This window comes from Varanus komodoensis, unplaced genomic scaffold (assembly GCF_004798865.1).
Source record: "Varanus komodoensis strain SLA01 unplaced genomic scaffold, ASM479886v1 scaffold20_1, whole genome shotgun sequence".
NCBI classification, from domain to species: domain Eukaryota; kingdom Metazoa; phylum Chordata; class Lepidosauria; order Squamata; family Varanidae; genus Varanus; species Varanus komodoensis.
Genome location: NW_025335587.1, coordinates 17262781 through 17275995, shown reverse-complemented (window position 1 = coordinate 17275995; position 13215 = coordinate 17262781). Strand labels below are relative to the sequence as shown.

The window sequence follows — 13215 nt, the reverse complement described above, 5'->3', positions numbered from 1 at the left end:
AACCCTAACCCTACCCTGGTGCACACCCCTAACCCTAATAGAGGGCTCAAGTTCTATTGAAAAGAGGGCAATTTTGAAAAAGCCTTCCCTGAGTAGCTTTTTCTGCGCAGCTCATCATTTCTGCCCATTCTAAACACATTCCAACCATCAAAACCATGTCTGGACACCTCGTTTTCCTAACCCCAACCCTACCCTGGTGCACACCCTAACCCTAATATAGGGGTATACTTCCCCTAGTAAGAGGGCGATTTTGAAAAAGCCTTCCTTGAGTAGCTTTTTCTGCACAGCTCATCATTCCTGCCCATTCTAAACACAATAAAAACTGAAAACTGAGCTATATACCCATCCATCCTTGGCAGAGCACTGACTAGCCATGCAAAAGCTTGGACGAGTCGCAGCTCATGAGTCGTGGCTCGTGATGTCATTGCCTGGCGCCGCTACTCCTTTCCAAGCATGCGCATGGCCCGTGTGCACTGTTATTCGATGCTCGGCTGCTGGGGCAATGCTGGGGCGACCTGGCTCATGTGCCGACAGAGAGGGCTCTGGGTGCCCGCCGTGGCACGCGTGCCGCAGGTTTGCCACCACTGGCCTAGAGTGCCTTGCAGAGTTCCAGGGGTGATCTTTGGGTTGGCGCAAGTCGTCCCAAGGATTTGGAGCCATGCCTGCGCCCTCAAAGCCACACAGGAACTTCAGGGCTGCTTTGGTCCCTCTCCCAACCGGCACTAGCTTTAACAAGGCACTTATCGCGTGGCTCCCGGCCCATGCGGTCCCTGGGCCCATCCTCGGCAGCTCAGATATAAATACCTGTCACCGCGCTGCACAACACTTCCAATAAACCTTCACCTCTTGCTGTCCAGCTCATGCTGAGGCACAGAGGGAAAGAGACGGCTTTTTAGAAGTTCAATTAGAGGATTCTCTCCCCCGCAAACACACGGGTCTGAACCTGAGGCCGATGCACAGGAAGAACTGTGACATCTAGTGTTACAAGGGGGAAATGGCCACAAATTCGAGTGACCTGTGGATGGGTCCCGGGAACGTGGAAGGACAGGAGAAGCCCTTCAGGGGAAAGCAAGGAGGGGAATTTCCTTGCAAAGCAAACACGCCCCCATTCTGCATCACAGCCTTCCCAGTAGCGTTACCTCCACATGTTTTGGATTACAGCCCCCAGCATCTCTGGGCTGCAGCTTGAAAATTTAGCATTTAGGGTTGTTATTTATCAGTAAGGGCTGTTTTCCATCTTCAGCCCCAGGAAGTCACACCAGGGTGAATCACAGAAGACCACCAGGAAACAGAGAGCACCAGCATTGTCGACTGATTTGAGGTTGATTGGTTACTGTTGTCGATCAGTCATCTGCCTCTGAAATCAATCCAACATATTTGAAGTAGCAAAGCACCACATTCACGAGGACTTGCTGCATCTGGAGGCAGTGTGGTGTAGTGGTTAGAGCCTGGCATCCTGAACTGGAACGCTCCAGCCGGCAATGTTTTATTGAATAGTTTGCATCTTGTGGAAGCTATACTGCTTGTGGGGATCCTCAGGGCCTCTCTTTGGCCTGCAAAGCAAGGTTCTGCTGATCTCCTTACCCTCCCTCCTGAAACAAGCTTGATTGTGGTAGCCCAGTCCCAAAGGAGACATCGTGTTATAAAGGCGGTCTCTCTTGGCCTCGTACAAAGTGCATTCTCAGCAACATCTGGAGGACCATTACTTCCCCAACTGGATAAGCACCTTCTTGATGGCCACTCCCAGGATCTAGAACTTACTGCCAAGGCAAACAAAGTTTTTTTATTACTATTCTTCAGACAAGCCTCAGGCATAGAAGCTAGTCTGTTGGCAATTTTTCAAAAACTGATTGGTGCTACTTATGCCTGTACTGTTGCGTCTACATTTCTTTGGCTTCAGTGTCATGCTTTGACCCAGATGTTGCCGGCCACCATTCTGGGCAGGACAGAAATACTAGCCAACCACACAAAGTCCCTCCCCATACCCTGTTCTTGCGGCTCCTTTCCATTCCCGGCCTGCAGACCTCCGGGTTACGTTTCATAAGAGTGGATTGTTGGGTGCAGGCCCAACCTTAGCACCTTTACAGCACCACTGGCAGGATTGTGATGCTCAACCTGGTACCGAAGGGAATCTTGGAATCTAGTATCTTTTTTAAGAGTACGGTTTAAAACGCAAATCTTGAACGTGCCCGTGTTTGTGAGCATGCTCATCAGACAGATACCTTTTCCGCAGAGCTGGAATTAGCAGCCACTGTCCGTTGAGCGTACAGCTAAGCGACACCTGCTCCCACAACCAAGCATCCAGACAGGAGCAATTTCTAAGAGGCTTGCCAGGCTGCTGAAGTAAAGCAGCACTCCAGGCCTCACTGCTTCCAAAAAGGCAGCCAGGTATCAAGCCCGTCCCACCCCACTTTCCTGAATGCTCAGGAGAACGCGCGTGACGTTCTGCATTTTGGCGCGGCTGCAAGTGGCGTCCAAGGCGTGAGTGGAAGCAGGCAAATGCCTGGCACAGTGACAACAACACCCCACTGAGTGGCGAGCTGGGGGCACACCTGGGAGCCCCACACCATACCCACTTTGCCCCAGCAAGCTCCCAAAAGCCACGGCCAAGAACACGGCCCAACTTTGACAGTACAGCATCCCGAAACCGAAAATGAGAACAAGTTCTTACAGGAAACCGAGTAACATGCATTTCATCCCATCATTTCTTCAAAGCACAGCCGATATACTCACTCATGCACACAATAGCAGCAGCTTCCTAGGACTGCGGGCTCTGGCCTTACCCAGCAGCCAAGGAAGCCCGGGGCCCTGGGAGGCCGCGGCTCCCAGGAAGAGCATTTCAGCTGGAGAAGGCGCTACCGCGGGAGCCTGTTCCTCCCTTTCCTGCCAGAACGAACACCTCCACAAGCGCTGCCGGAGGGACCGCTTCCTGCCCGCTCGTCCCCCAGTCCCGCGTCCTTTTGCATTCAGGTTGCATGCCTAAGCATGGGAGCTGTCTCATTACTAATCTTTGCTAGCTGATAGGGAGCATTTCTCCCCAGGAGAACTGGGGTAAAACAAACATTTTCTCTTGTCAATAGAGCAGCAGGTTTTGCAACAAAGTGCCGGAACGTGGAATGTTACTGTGAAGGGCCTCCGACCGACCGACCAGGCCTTTTCCAAGGGAGCCCAAATCCAGACCGCATGGAGCCTTCTTGTAGAAGGGATGATTTTTGAAAGATCTGGAGGGTGGGAGGGAGGTCCAAAAACAGTGGGGATTCTGCAGCCTAATACCCCCCCCCCCCACATGCAGGTAGGCAGGTGTTTCTGTTTTGGTTGTGAATGTGTGAAGAATCTTGGGGGGGGGGGGGGCACAGCCAAGCAGACTGGCCTAGCTTGGCTCCCCAGATTCTGGCCATCAACCCAGCGCTGGCACCAATTTGCTCGGATCCAAGCCGAGGCAGCACACAGCCTTCCGCCTTTAAAGCAGGCTACGACTGGCATATCTGTCTTTTAAAATCCCGGGGGGAAATGTGCAACTGGCTGCTGAAATGATCAGACACTTCTTTGGCTTGAAAAATGAAATATGCAAACCATGGCTCACTTTAAAAACGGAAGCAAAAAACCCCCCAGACCTTTGGGGGCACTTTTGGTGCTTGGGTGGTGAAGTGCCGAAACGTCACAAAACAGAAACGGGCCAAGTTTCTCAGCCTCACCCATCCCAAGTTTGGGCCAGATGGACTCCTCCGAGAAACTCTGCTTGTGGCTTGATAGACAAGACGAGCGATGCCCCATTCCATACCCTTTTGGGGACACAGAGATGACTGGCTTTCAGCCAAGGTACACAGACAGTCTTCCAGGGGTTAAGTATGCGGGAGCGACAGGGAGTGAGAGCGAGCGAGCGTGAGCACTAGGTCTTTGGGTACCTGGCCCCATATAATAAGACTATTTGTATTCATACTGGCAAAGTCAACACTACATGTTCTTGGCCTGGTAGCTCCGTGCTAGTAATTTCAGCCAGAACACAGCTCGGTCCCTTGGGACCTTTGCTTCTCTCCTGGCCTCCAACCATTCCAAATGCAGAGTGAGCGCAGAGGTACGGAGACGGAAAAAGCCTGGTCTTGGTTGTAAGGAGAAAATGTGAAATTTTAAAACGTGTCACCATCTTGGCACGGGGAAGGTGTGTATTAAAACCTACCTTTCCCTTCCAGTTAACAGCGGCAAGAATATTTTATCAACCTTCTGACTCTGTTTGCCAATCAGATTCAATAGGCATCACTTCTGAGACAAATATTGCTAAAACAGACCCACTGCTGGGGAATTGATCCTCACAGTGGGGTTTTTCCATTTTTGACTGGGGATTCAGGCTCCTCCCCTCCTCTTGTGTTTAGGAAAACATACCCTTTGGACACTGTTTTTGCTATCCAAAGCGCTCCATCAGGAATTGGCCAGAGAGAGGGCCTTTCTGACTGGAATGACTGTGATACATTTCAGCCCCCAGCAGAGACATTCTATACCCCAATATATTCCAGCATATCGTATCTACTGGTTTTAACGACGGGGATTATCTGCCCTAGCGGGTGATTACAGCAATGTTGATTTTTCCTGTGTTTTTGTATTAACTAGGATGATTTGCCCTTCCCTGCCAGAACTGGCACCTGTGTTGGTTTTTATTTTCCTCCTCCCTCCAATCTCTTTTCCTTTTGTGTCATGTCTTTTATGATGGTATGGACGGCCTTATTAATCTTTGTAAGATGCCCTGTTGCTGTTACATGCCATCAAGTCACCCCCCACTTATGGGGAGCCTGTGAATGCAGGTCCTGTTCTTGACGGCTCTGCTCAGCTCTTGTCAGCAAAAAGCTGAGGGAAAAAGCTGGCAGAGCCGGGGGCTAAAAATGCTGTTAATGCATCAATAAACAAAAGTATGTTTATGTTTACTTCTTTAAAATAATATTTAGAACGCAGGAGGCTTCCTTCTACAGCTCAGTCCATCTAGCCTGGTAGTGACAACACTGGCTGGCAGCCGCTGCCCAGGGTTTCAGACAAGACTTTTTCCCGGCCCTTCCTGGAGACACTGGGGATCACACCTGGACCGTCTGCATGCAAAAGGTCCCTTCCGTGATCTTTCTTTGCATCCTGCCCTAATAGCTTTACTGGGGGTTAGCCTAGAATTCTTCCAAACAGATAAAGAAACAAGCCTTAGTCGTAACGGACATTTACGTCATGCATTTCAAGCACCCAAGGTAAAACGAACCCCAGCTATGCTGAAGGGCACTTAGAGCAGTGCCAGCTCTGGGTTTTGGGGCACCCGTGGGCGAAGCATCCTCCACTTCTTCAGGGGGCCAACCTTCTCACCGCCGCTGCCAGAGCTGCCCTCTCCCCGCTTTCTCTCTCATCACTGCCGCCACTGGCTTGCCTGACAGAGGCCTCCAGTTCTCCTTCTTACTGACTCTGTTATGAGGGCCAGAGAGAGGGGCTGGCAATCAAGCGAGCTGCAATGGCGAGGAAGACGAGCAAGCGCGGGGGGCCCTGTAGGGTCACGGGCTGTCGGCACTCGCCCAACCAACCAAGCCTACTCTTGATGCCAAGCCTGCGTCGCAGGGAAGGCCCTCCGCTGTGTCCAAAAAAAGCACAACTTGCAGGCCGGCGGAGGAAAGATGCTGCAGAAGATCTTAACACGCGTCTCTACCCGGCCTGTTTATCACTGAAAAGCTTATTGGACTGAGCTTGGACCAGAAGCCAGTGGCACTGCTGCTGTGAAAGGACAACATACTCCTCAGAAAAGGCTCACTGCAAAAGGATCAGAGAGAAGCTGGTCATTAAACAAAGCCGAGCAACTCACCTCGTTTCCCCCGGGCAGCCGGTTCATATGCACCAGCTGGCCTTGGTCGTCCAGCACCAGCTCTGTGTACGTCAGCATGTCGGAAGGCAACGGCGGAGCGGGCAGGGTGGCGAGCTCCTTCATGGAGTCCCACAATTTAATCAAGGACTGTGGGGATTTCGAAGGGGAGCGAAGAGACAAAACACGCCTTCGTTATTGATTCCTAACAACTCGTCTTGCTTGCAGCGACTGGGTTTAGATGCAACAGGAAACTATGGCTTTCCACGACCACAATGGGCTGTGACAGGCCTAAGGATCCCATTGGACCACACTTGGCTTCTGCACATGCGAAGGGAAAGTCAAACTCTGCCAAGGCCGGTTTCAATGGAACGATAGTTCCCTGCAACGGCTGAACTGAGGAAACTGGGGTTTGTTTAAACTAGGAGCAGGGAACCTTGTTCAGCACGAAGGCCAAACTCAGTCTGAGAGAAGCCCTCGGGGGGCCCTGGTCAGTGGCTGCTGGGGTCAAAGGAAAGGGACAGAGTCAAAGGCAAAAGGAGCTGAGCCAAAGGAAGAAACTTAGGAGAGCTATCGCAACCATTCAGAGAGAAAAGCTTCAGGGATGGCGGGGAATCACCACCCAATCAGTTGCTGTTGTTATTTTTCTTCATTTCTATACCACCCTGTAGCAGAAGCTCTCTGGGTGGTTTACAATGTATAAAAGGGAGCAATAAAATCCAATACAAATAACATAAACCAACCCTGTTAAAAGAATTTAAAATTAATTTGAAAAGCTTAAAAATACATTAAAAGAGACCATAAAAGAGACGCTAGAAAGAGCCACCGAGAATAAAGCAGTGGGGTCAAGGAAAGGCGGTGTGGCTCTCTGGGCAAGCTAGAGAGGGAGACTGGGAACGGGCCAGGTAAATCGTTTAAAGTTCAGCAGGACAGCTCTTACCTGCCGGAACATTTCAGGGATGTCGTAGACATAGGTTGTCCCCAAGGACTGAGCCTGGAATCGCTTTGACTGGAGCAAGTCCTTGGTCACATACGGTGTGTTGATCAACATTCCGTGCAGAGGCCCCTGTTTATCACCATACGCCTGGAACATAATCTGGACGAGGAAATAACATGCTCATGGTTAAGGAAAATGCAGCAACGAGTTCCCCAAGCTTAGCCAGTGCGGCACAGTGGTCAGCGGCTGTGCTGGGACTCGGGAGACCCAGGTCCCAGTCTCCACTGGGCCATGAAACCCACTGACTGACCTGGGATTGCTCCCAGTGCTGAATTCCACTTCAAAGGAGGAAATACGTGCAGAGAACGTTTTTCCCAAAGAGGGAATTCCACAGCGGCACGAAAGCACGCCTGTACCTGGGCAGTTCTGGGGTCCGTGACTTCCTTGTATAAGCTGATATCGAGGTAATATCCAGACTCGTTGGTCAGGAAGAGGCGGATGGGTATGGCTTTGCCAGTAGGTGTCAGCCGAATATTTATTTTGAGCTCTGCTTGGAGGACCCGAAGTTTCCATAAGCGGCTGCCATAGCGCATCACCATACTCCGGACGGACTCCTCGATCTGGACGATGCAGAGGGAAAGAATATCTGGGGTGTACACAGGATCGGATTGACTGCAACAGTAAGAACCTTACAGGGCAGACTCCAAGCCAGATTCAGGCTCCTCCTGTGGCTGAGTTATCTGGGTGGAGTTCCAAGCTTTGGGTTTGGGCTTTACATTCTGCAGTTCGGCTTACACTGCTTAATCTTTGTGCTGAATAGAGAGATACTCCAGCTATTCTCCACCTACGTCAGGGACAGACAACACGAGGCCCGTGCCTTTTTTGCGATCCTCACTGCATCCACACAGACCTTATGCTGCCAAGTTGCTGCTGAAAAAAGCCACATTTCCCGTTTGGATAAAGACATATGCGCCTTATTTTAATGCAAAGCCACCCTCCCACAGGGCTTTGCAAATCTAATTCTGTATGCAGGTAGGCACAATGATATCATCATTTGAGGGCCACCTCTGACAGTCTCCTCTGAGGGAGGTTCCAACGATCCCAAGGAGGGAGGGAGGTGCCTTAGAGGCAGCACCCCAAGGAGATGGCTTGACTCCAACATGGTCAGCTACCCAGTGCCGGGCTGAGACTACGCTCAAGCATTTGACAAGGCAGAAGGCTTTTAATCGGTCCTGGTGCTTTCACTGTGGATTGTGTGGGAGAGTTTTATATGTTCATAGGTGCATAGTTTCATATTATGTTATCATGAGGCACTTTTTGGATTGGATCTCTGTGGGCTACCCAGAAGGCAATGGCAAGTGGGTGGTAGAGAAAAGCAATAAATAAAGTGACAACGTGGCTTTTTCCCCATCACTGAACCGTTACCAAAATTCAGCAGCCATTTCGTGGCAGCAATTCCAGAGCTGACGGGCAGCCCTCGGTGGATTCCAGGGTCCCCCAGACCCTCCAGAGTTGTCCAACTTTGACCCACCCCGATCCATTTCTCTCACATTCTTGTGACTGCTCAGTGGCAAGGGGTGGAAGCGGCAAAGCACAGGGAGGGCTTGTTGCCATTTCCCTTCCCCAAAGCACAAGGATCTTGATATTCTAAGAAAGCAAAGAGCAACATTAAGAGCAAAATCCTCCGCAAACATTTTAAAGCAGCATTTATGCACCCCGTGTTTCACTGCAGCTACGATGCCTTAAATCAACAAAGCAATTACTGCTCTGAGGCCTGTTCCTCTGCTGTTTTATTAAACTTTCTAATATACTGCTGTTTGGTAAATAGTGCATATTAAAAGCAAGGCAATAGGAAGGCAGGTCTTAATGTTCTCTCTCAAACTACCTCTTTTCTCGAGGCCCCTCTGGGGCACTCTTTCCAAAGCGTCTGTAAAATGGCGTTCAAGCGAGCCACACTGGGGCCTGACACACCTGGTGAGCTGAGCAGCTAGGCGACTGGTTCAAAGCTTTTCTCAAATCACGAGGCTCTGGACCGGTGGAGCGGAAGCTTGTGGCACACCTGGCCCGGAGCAGGAAGGTCACTGTGGCCTTCCGATGGGAAAACCAGGCTGGCAAAACTTGCACTTGTGAATTCAACATACTTGGGAGTTGTCTATCAAACACCTCCTGGAAGTGGAAGGCAAGTGAACTCTCCAGGACAAGGGCAATCAAGTCGTATAAGGAAAGGCTGAAGGAACTGGGGACATGTGGAAGGCCGAGGGGGAACATAGCAGCCCGTTTCAAATACGGGAAGGATTGCCGAACGGCAGAGGATGAAGACTTGTTCTTCGCCAGCTCTGCCCAAACTGTCTTGCTGCTCAAGGAGAGAGCACTCGTGCCCCTCTCTGCCAGCACCACCTCACACCCTTTACTGCCTGGAGGGCTCTTGGGGGACCTTGGCTAGCCAGCAAAAGCAAGCCCTCCTGGTCGGCAGGGTGCAATCTGCCAGCCCTCTCACTCTGCTACCGTTTGTCTCTTGACCAGCCCAAACACACTTAGTTTGCAGGAGAGGAACATTCAGAGAAATGGCTGAACATTCAAAGAAACTTCTTGATAGCGAAGGGCAGTTTGACAATGAAACAAATTAACTGGAGGAATGCCTTCCCCGAAGGTCTCCAAGCACAAGCTAGAGCATCGTCTTTCAGGAAGGTGAAGCTCTGGGTTTCCCGCACTAGGCAAGGGGTTGGTCTGGAAGACACACCAGGCCCCCAGCTCTAAGATTTTGCAAACCTCTCTGTTTTGCAGAGGATTCTGGGAAGTGCTTTCACCTCTATTCCTAGATACGGTTCTGGGTGAGTCTAATCTCTAACATGCACTGAGTCTAGGTCTCCACATGCAACAGAACAAGGTGGCAAAATGAATTTCACTGCTTCAGACTGTTTGATGACACTTAGGAATGCATTCCTACACTGACTCTGGAACCCCTGAGCTCTCTTCCCAAAAGTAGTTCCTTCCTCTTTTCCATGACTAACAGGAGCACAACTAACTATATTTGTAGGGTATATACAAAGTCACTTCAATTCACAAATTCCACCCCACAAATTTTCCTTTCATTTCATCTATTACATTTCTATGCCATCTGATAGCCAAAGCTCTCTGGGCAGTTTACTAGATGACAGACGTCATTAAGTTTGCTCTAAAAACCATATACGTACAAAAATGCAAAGTACAAGAGAGTTCAGGCACTTTTTTCATTTCTTCCTCTGCGCAATTTGTGCTAGTGCAGGATTTTGCTTCCGACTCCTCTCCCGTGGAAAGCAAGGTACACAACCCTCTGGGATACAAGCTTCTCTTCTGAGGTGAGGGACCAACATACCTTTGAAGGGTCCATAATAACCGTCGGGACAAAGTTGAGGAATATGTGGTTACAGTCAGTCCGCACATTCGTGTTGTTGAAAGCGACTTCCAGCTCGTCCATGGCTTCTAAGAGCAGGCGCTCCCCCTCGTTCTGCAGATACTCAAAGGACGCCTCCTGCAGAAAGAGCGCCCTTGCGTTCTTCACTGCCCCCTGAGCACAGGCCCAACAGGGTGCAAGGTCAGCGCCAGGAGACGGCTGACGACGAGTCCGGAGGTTGCGTCTCTCACCTCCTTTCTCCGCACCACCAGCAAGACTGCAAAGAGGCGGCTTGTGGAGAGCCCTGTGGCAGCCAAAGGGATTTGTCCACTGGCCACTTCAAGTGGCAGTGCCTTGGCCGGCCACGATGCCTGGGCCTTGAGAAAGACTGGGACTGTTCACACATAGGGTTGTTGGAGAAATCCACAACGGACTTGTTAGTGTGAATTTCTAAGTATCAGACCCACACATTCCATGCCAGACTGGCTTTTCCCAAGTCACACAGATTCCATTACAGTCCAGTTTTGTTTACTTTGGATAATCTTATGTAAATTGGGGGGGAGTCATTCAAAAACTGTGCATTTCCCCAATAGGCTAAAGTGTGAAAATGTACATTTTGGAAGACTGCGCATTTGGGGAGGGTCGGCAAAGCTGCGCAAAATCTGATTCTGGCAATGAATGGATGGTGGGTTGAAGAGCACCTCATGATCAACAAAACAGACAAGCACATTTTATCATGCCCATACGATACAACAGCCCACGGTGCCTAAACTTACCCCTGACAGCCATCACGCCATGGATGGGAATAAAATAAAAATAAAACCCACCTTAGTCACCAAATCTGAGTGACGGATGATGGCCCGAACAAAGAATCTGTAGTCAGTGACCTCGGCTCCTGCCTCAACTTTTGCGGCACCCAGGTAAAGGTGCATCTTGTGATTGGCACACGGGATAGCGGTCAGGTCGAAGTTGCGCATCCGATTGAGCTCCAGTTGGAAAGCCAACGCCGGCTCCAAGTGCCGGTAGATTCTGTCTTCTTCAAACTTGAGAGAAACCCAGCCATGTACCATTTAATGGTGGACAAAAATGGGAAACAAGATTTTTAGTATCATTTATTCATTGAGCAGAACAACCTAGAAGTGCAGAGCCTCACATCTGGGGATCAAATCCAGGCTACCCCGGGGTACCCATTTAGTTTTCTGCAATTCCCCTTCCCCAACACAACCCCTTTGTACTCAACCCTGAGAAGTTCAGTGGCTTCCTGGTGCTGGTGTGATCCCTCCCCCGCACAAAAAAAAATTTTAATGGTTGAAATATCTCTCCTGAGCCTCATCCTATGTTATAATAATGTTATAATAATAATGTTATAATAATATATATTATTATAATAATAATCACATATAATAATGTTATAATAATAATAATCCTGTGTCAGGAAGAGGCTTAGGCTAAAATAGGTATTTCTGGTATTTTGGCCACATCGCTGTTTGCCTCCAGGCCTCCTGGAGCACAACCCTCAAGAGCTTCTCTGAAGTGGAATTCAGGCTGAAGAAGGTTCTGTAACATCTGCTGTATCTGAATTAATCCAGCTCTGGGGCCATTGGATGCAACAGAAACACATTTGCTTGTGGGCAGAAGAACATCCGGTAAGAAGCTAAGTGCCTCCCACCCCGCCCCCCCGGACAAAAATTCCCAGTCTTCCCTATCCAATAGGCTCAGAAATTGGGAGAAGGGCCCCTCTGGAAGGTCAAGACTTGGGCAGATTCACATGGCCATCAGCCATGACTAACAATAATGATCCAAAGGCTACAGGCAACTTTTGTTAAACAAAAACCTTTTTGAAAGTCTCTGGTTTTTGAGACTTCTGAAAGACACCCTGTCAACGCAATCATTCAACACATTTTGGGACCACAACAGATGGTGTGCACCACTAATTTAACAACCCAAAGGCAGAAACAGTTTTCAAAGGGGGGGGGGGGGGGGGTAGTGCTTACCTTATCCCTTGCACGGAATGTAAAAAATTTGGGAAATTCCCTCTGTTTGGAAAAGAGAAAGATTAAATTAGCTATCAGCTTCAGCAAATACCATGCACCATTAATTTCTTCTACCACAGGGCACTTGGTTGAAAATTTGATGACTTCCATCTCAAAATCTGGTTCATCTACGATGGGAGGCATTCTAAACATAAGTCAACAAAGTGAAAAGCCAATATACATTTGATTTTTGTGTAGCATGTACTATTTTGAATTGCAAATCTACAACTAGCTGTAAGACACCCTGAAAGTTGCTCTGCAACACCAAAGCAGGCTATAATTGTTTCAAAAATTAATTAATTAATCAATTAATTAATTCACATTTTAGATTCTTGTGAGGGCCAGGGGAAGATGCACCTTTTTTTAAAAAAAGAATGTTGCTGATTGTTTTATGGAGGTCTAATGTCATCACTTAATGGCTGCGTTCACAAGTAACTAAAGGATGGCCTGGGCACCATCTCTTGTACGCCTCCCCTGCTGTAGGGATGCAGGGTGGAGCCTCGTGGCAGAGGATGGTACAATCAGAAGACAGTCTTTCCTCTGGTACCTCGGAGGTGGAAGCCACCCACAGCGGGACAGAACCGCAGGGCAAGCCACCGTGATCCCATCCCCTGCCTCTGCTTTTTCACCCTACCAGGTATGTTCCGCTGCAAGAACCTGGCCAGTTGGAAAAACAAAGCACATTCCAGTTCAACAGATGACTTGAGGTGCAAAAATTATACACTAGGCAAGACCCCAGGTAGAAGGCGGGCCTGGATCTTTCCAGGCGCACATGGAAGAGTTGAAACTACATTTCCCAGAATTCTTGTGGGGAAGAAGCCATGATAATTAACCAATGCACAAGGGCTACAAGTTTGCACTGAAGGGGCACCCTTATGCAGAAGGGTACTTGAGACCTGAAATTCTTGGCCACACGAAAAAGTGGTCACTGTCAGAAATGATGTCCGTCTTTTCTTGGTCCTTCTAATCCCTTTCCTCTCCTTCTTCTCTGGGTTACCACATGCTGGCAATGTCACCCACATACATACAACAGTAAACATGACTGCTTTTAATT

The 13215-nt window shown here is 49.3% G+C and overlaps 1 protein-coding gene across 7 annotated transcripts in view; it reads right to left on the bottom strand.

The window, feature by feature from the left end:
* The window catches only part of ACACA (acetyl-CoA carboxylase alpha), a 192286-nt gene that overhangs the window by 61793 nt on the left and 117278 nt on the right, over positions 1 to 13215 (bottom strand). For all 7 annotated transcript variants that reach the window (XM_044429886.1, XM_044429884.1, XM_044429885.1 and 4 more), the window contains 6 exons: positions 12123 to 12164; positions 10956 to 11171; positions 10111 to 10266; positions 7172 to 7375; positions 6759 to 6914; positions 5822 to 5968 (listed from right to left, as the gene is read on the bottom strand). In XM_044429886.1, coding sequence (XP_044285821.1) covers positions 5822 to 5968; positions 6759 to 6914; positions 7172 to 7375; positions 10111 to 10266; positions 10956 to 11171; positions 12123 to 12164 — 921 coding nt within the window. The remainder of the gene's footprint in view (positions 1 to 5821; positions 5969 to 6758; positions 6915 to 7171; positions 7376 to 10110; positions 10267 to 10955; positions 11172 to 12122; positions 12165 to 13215) is intronic.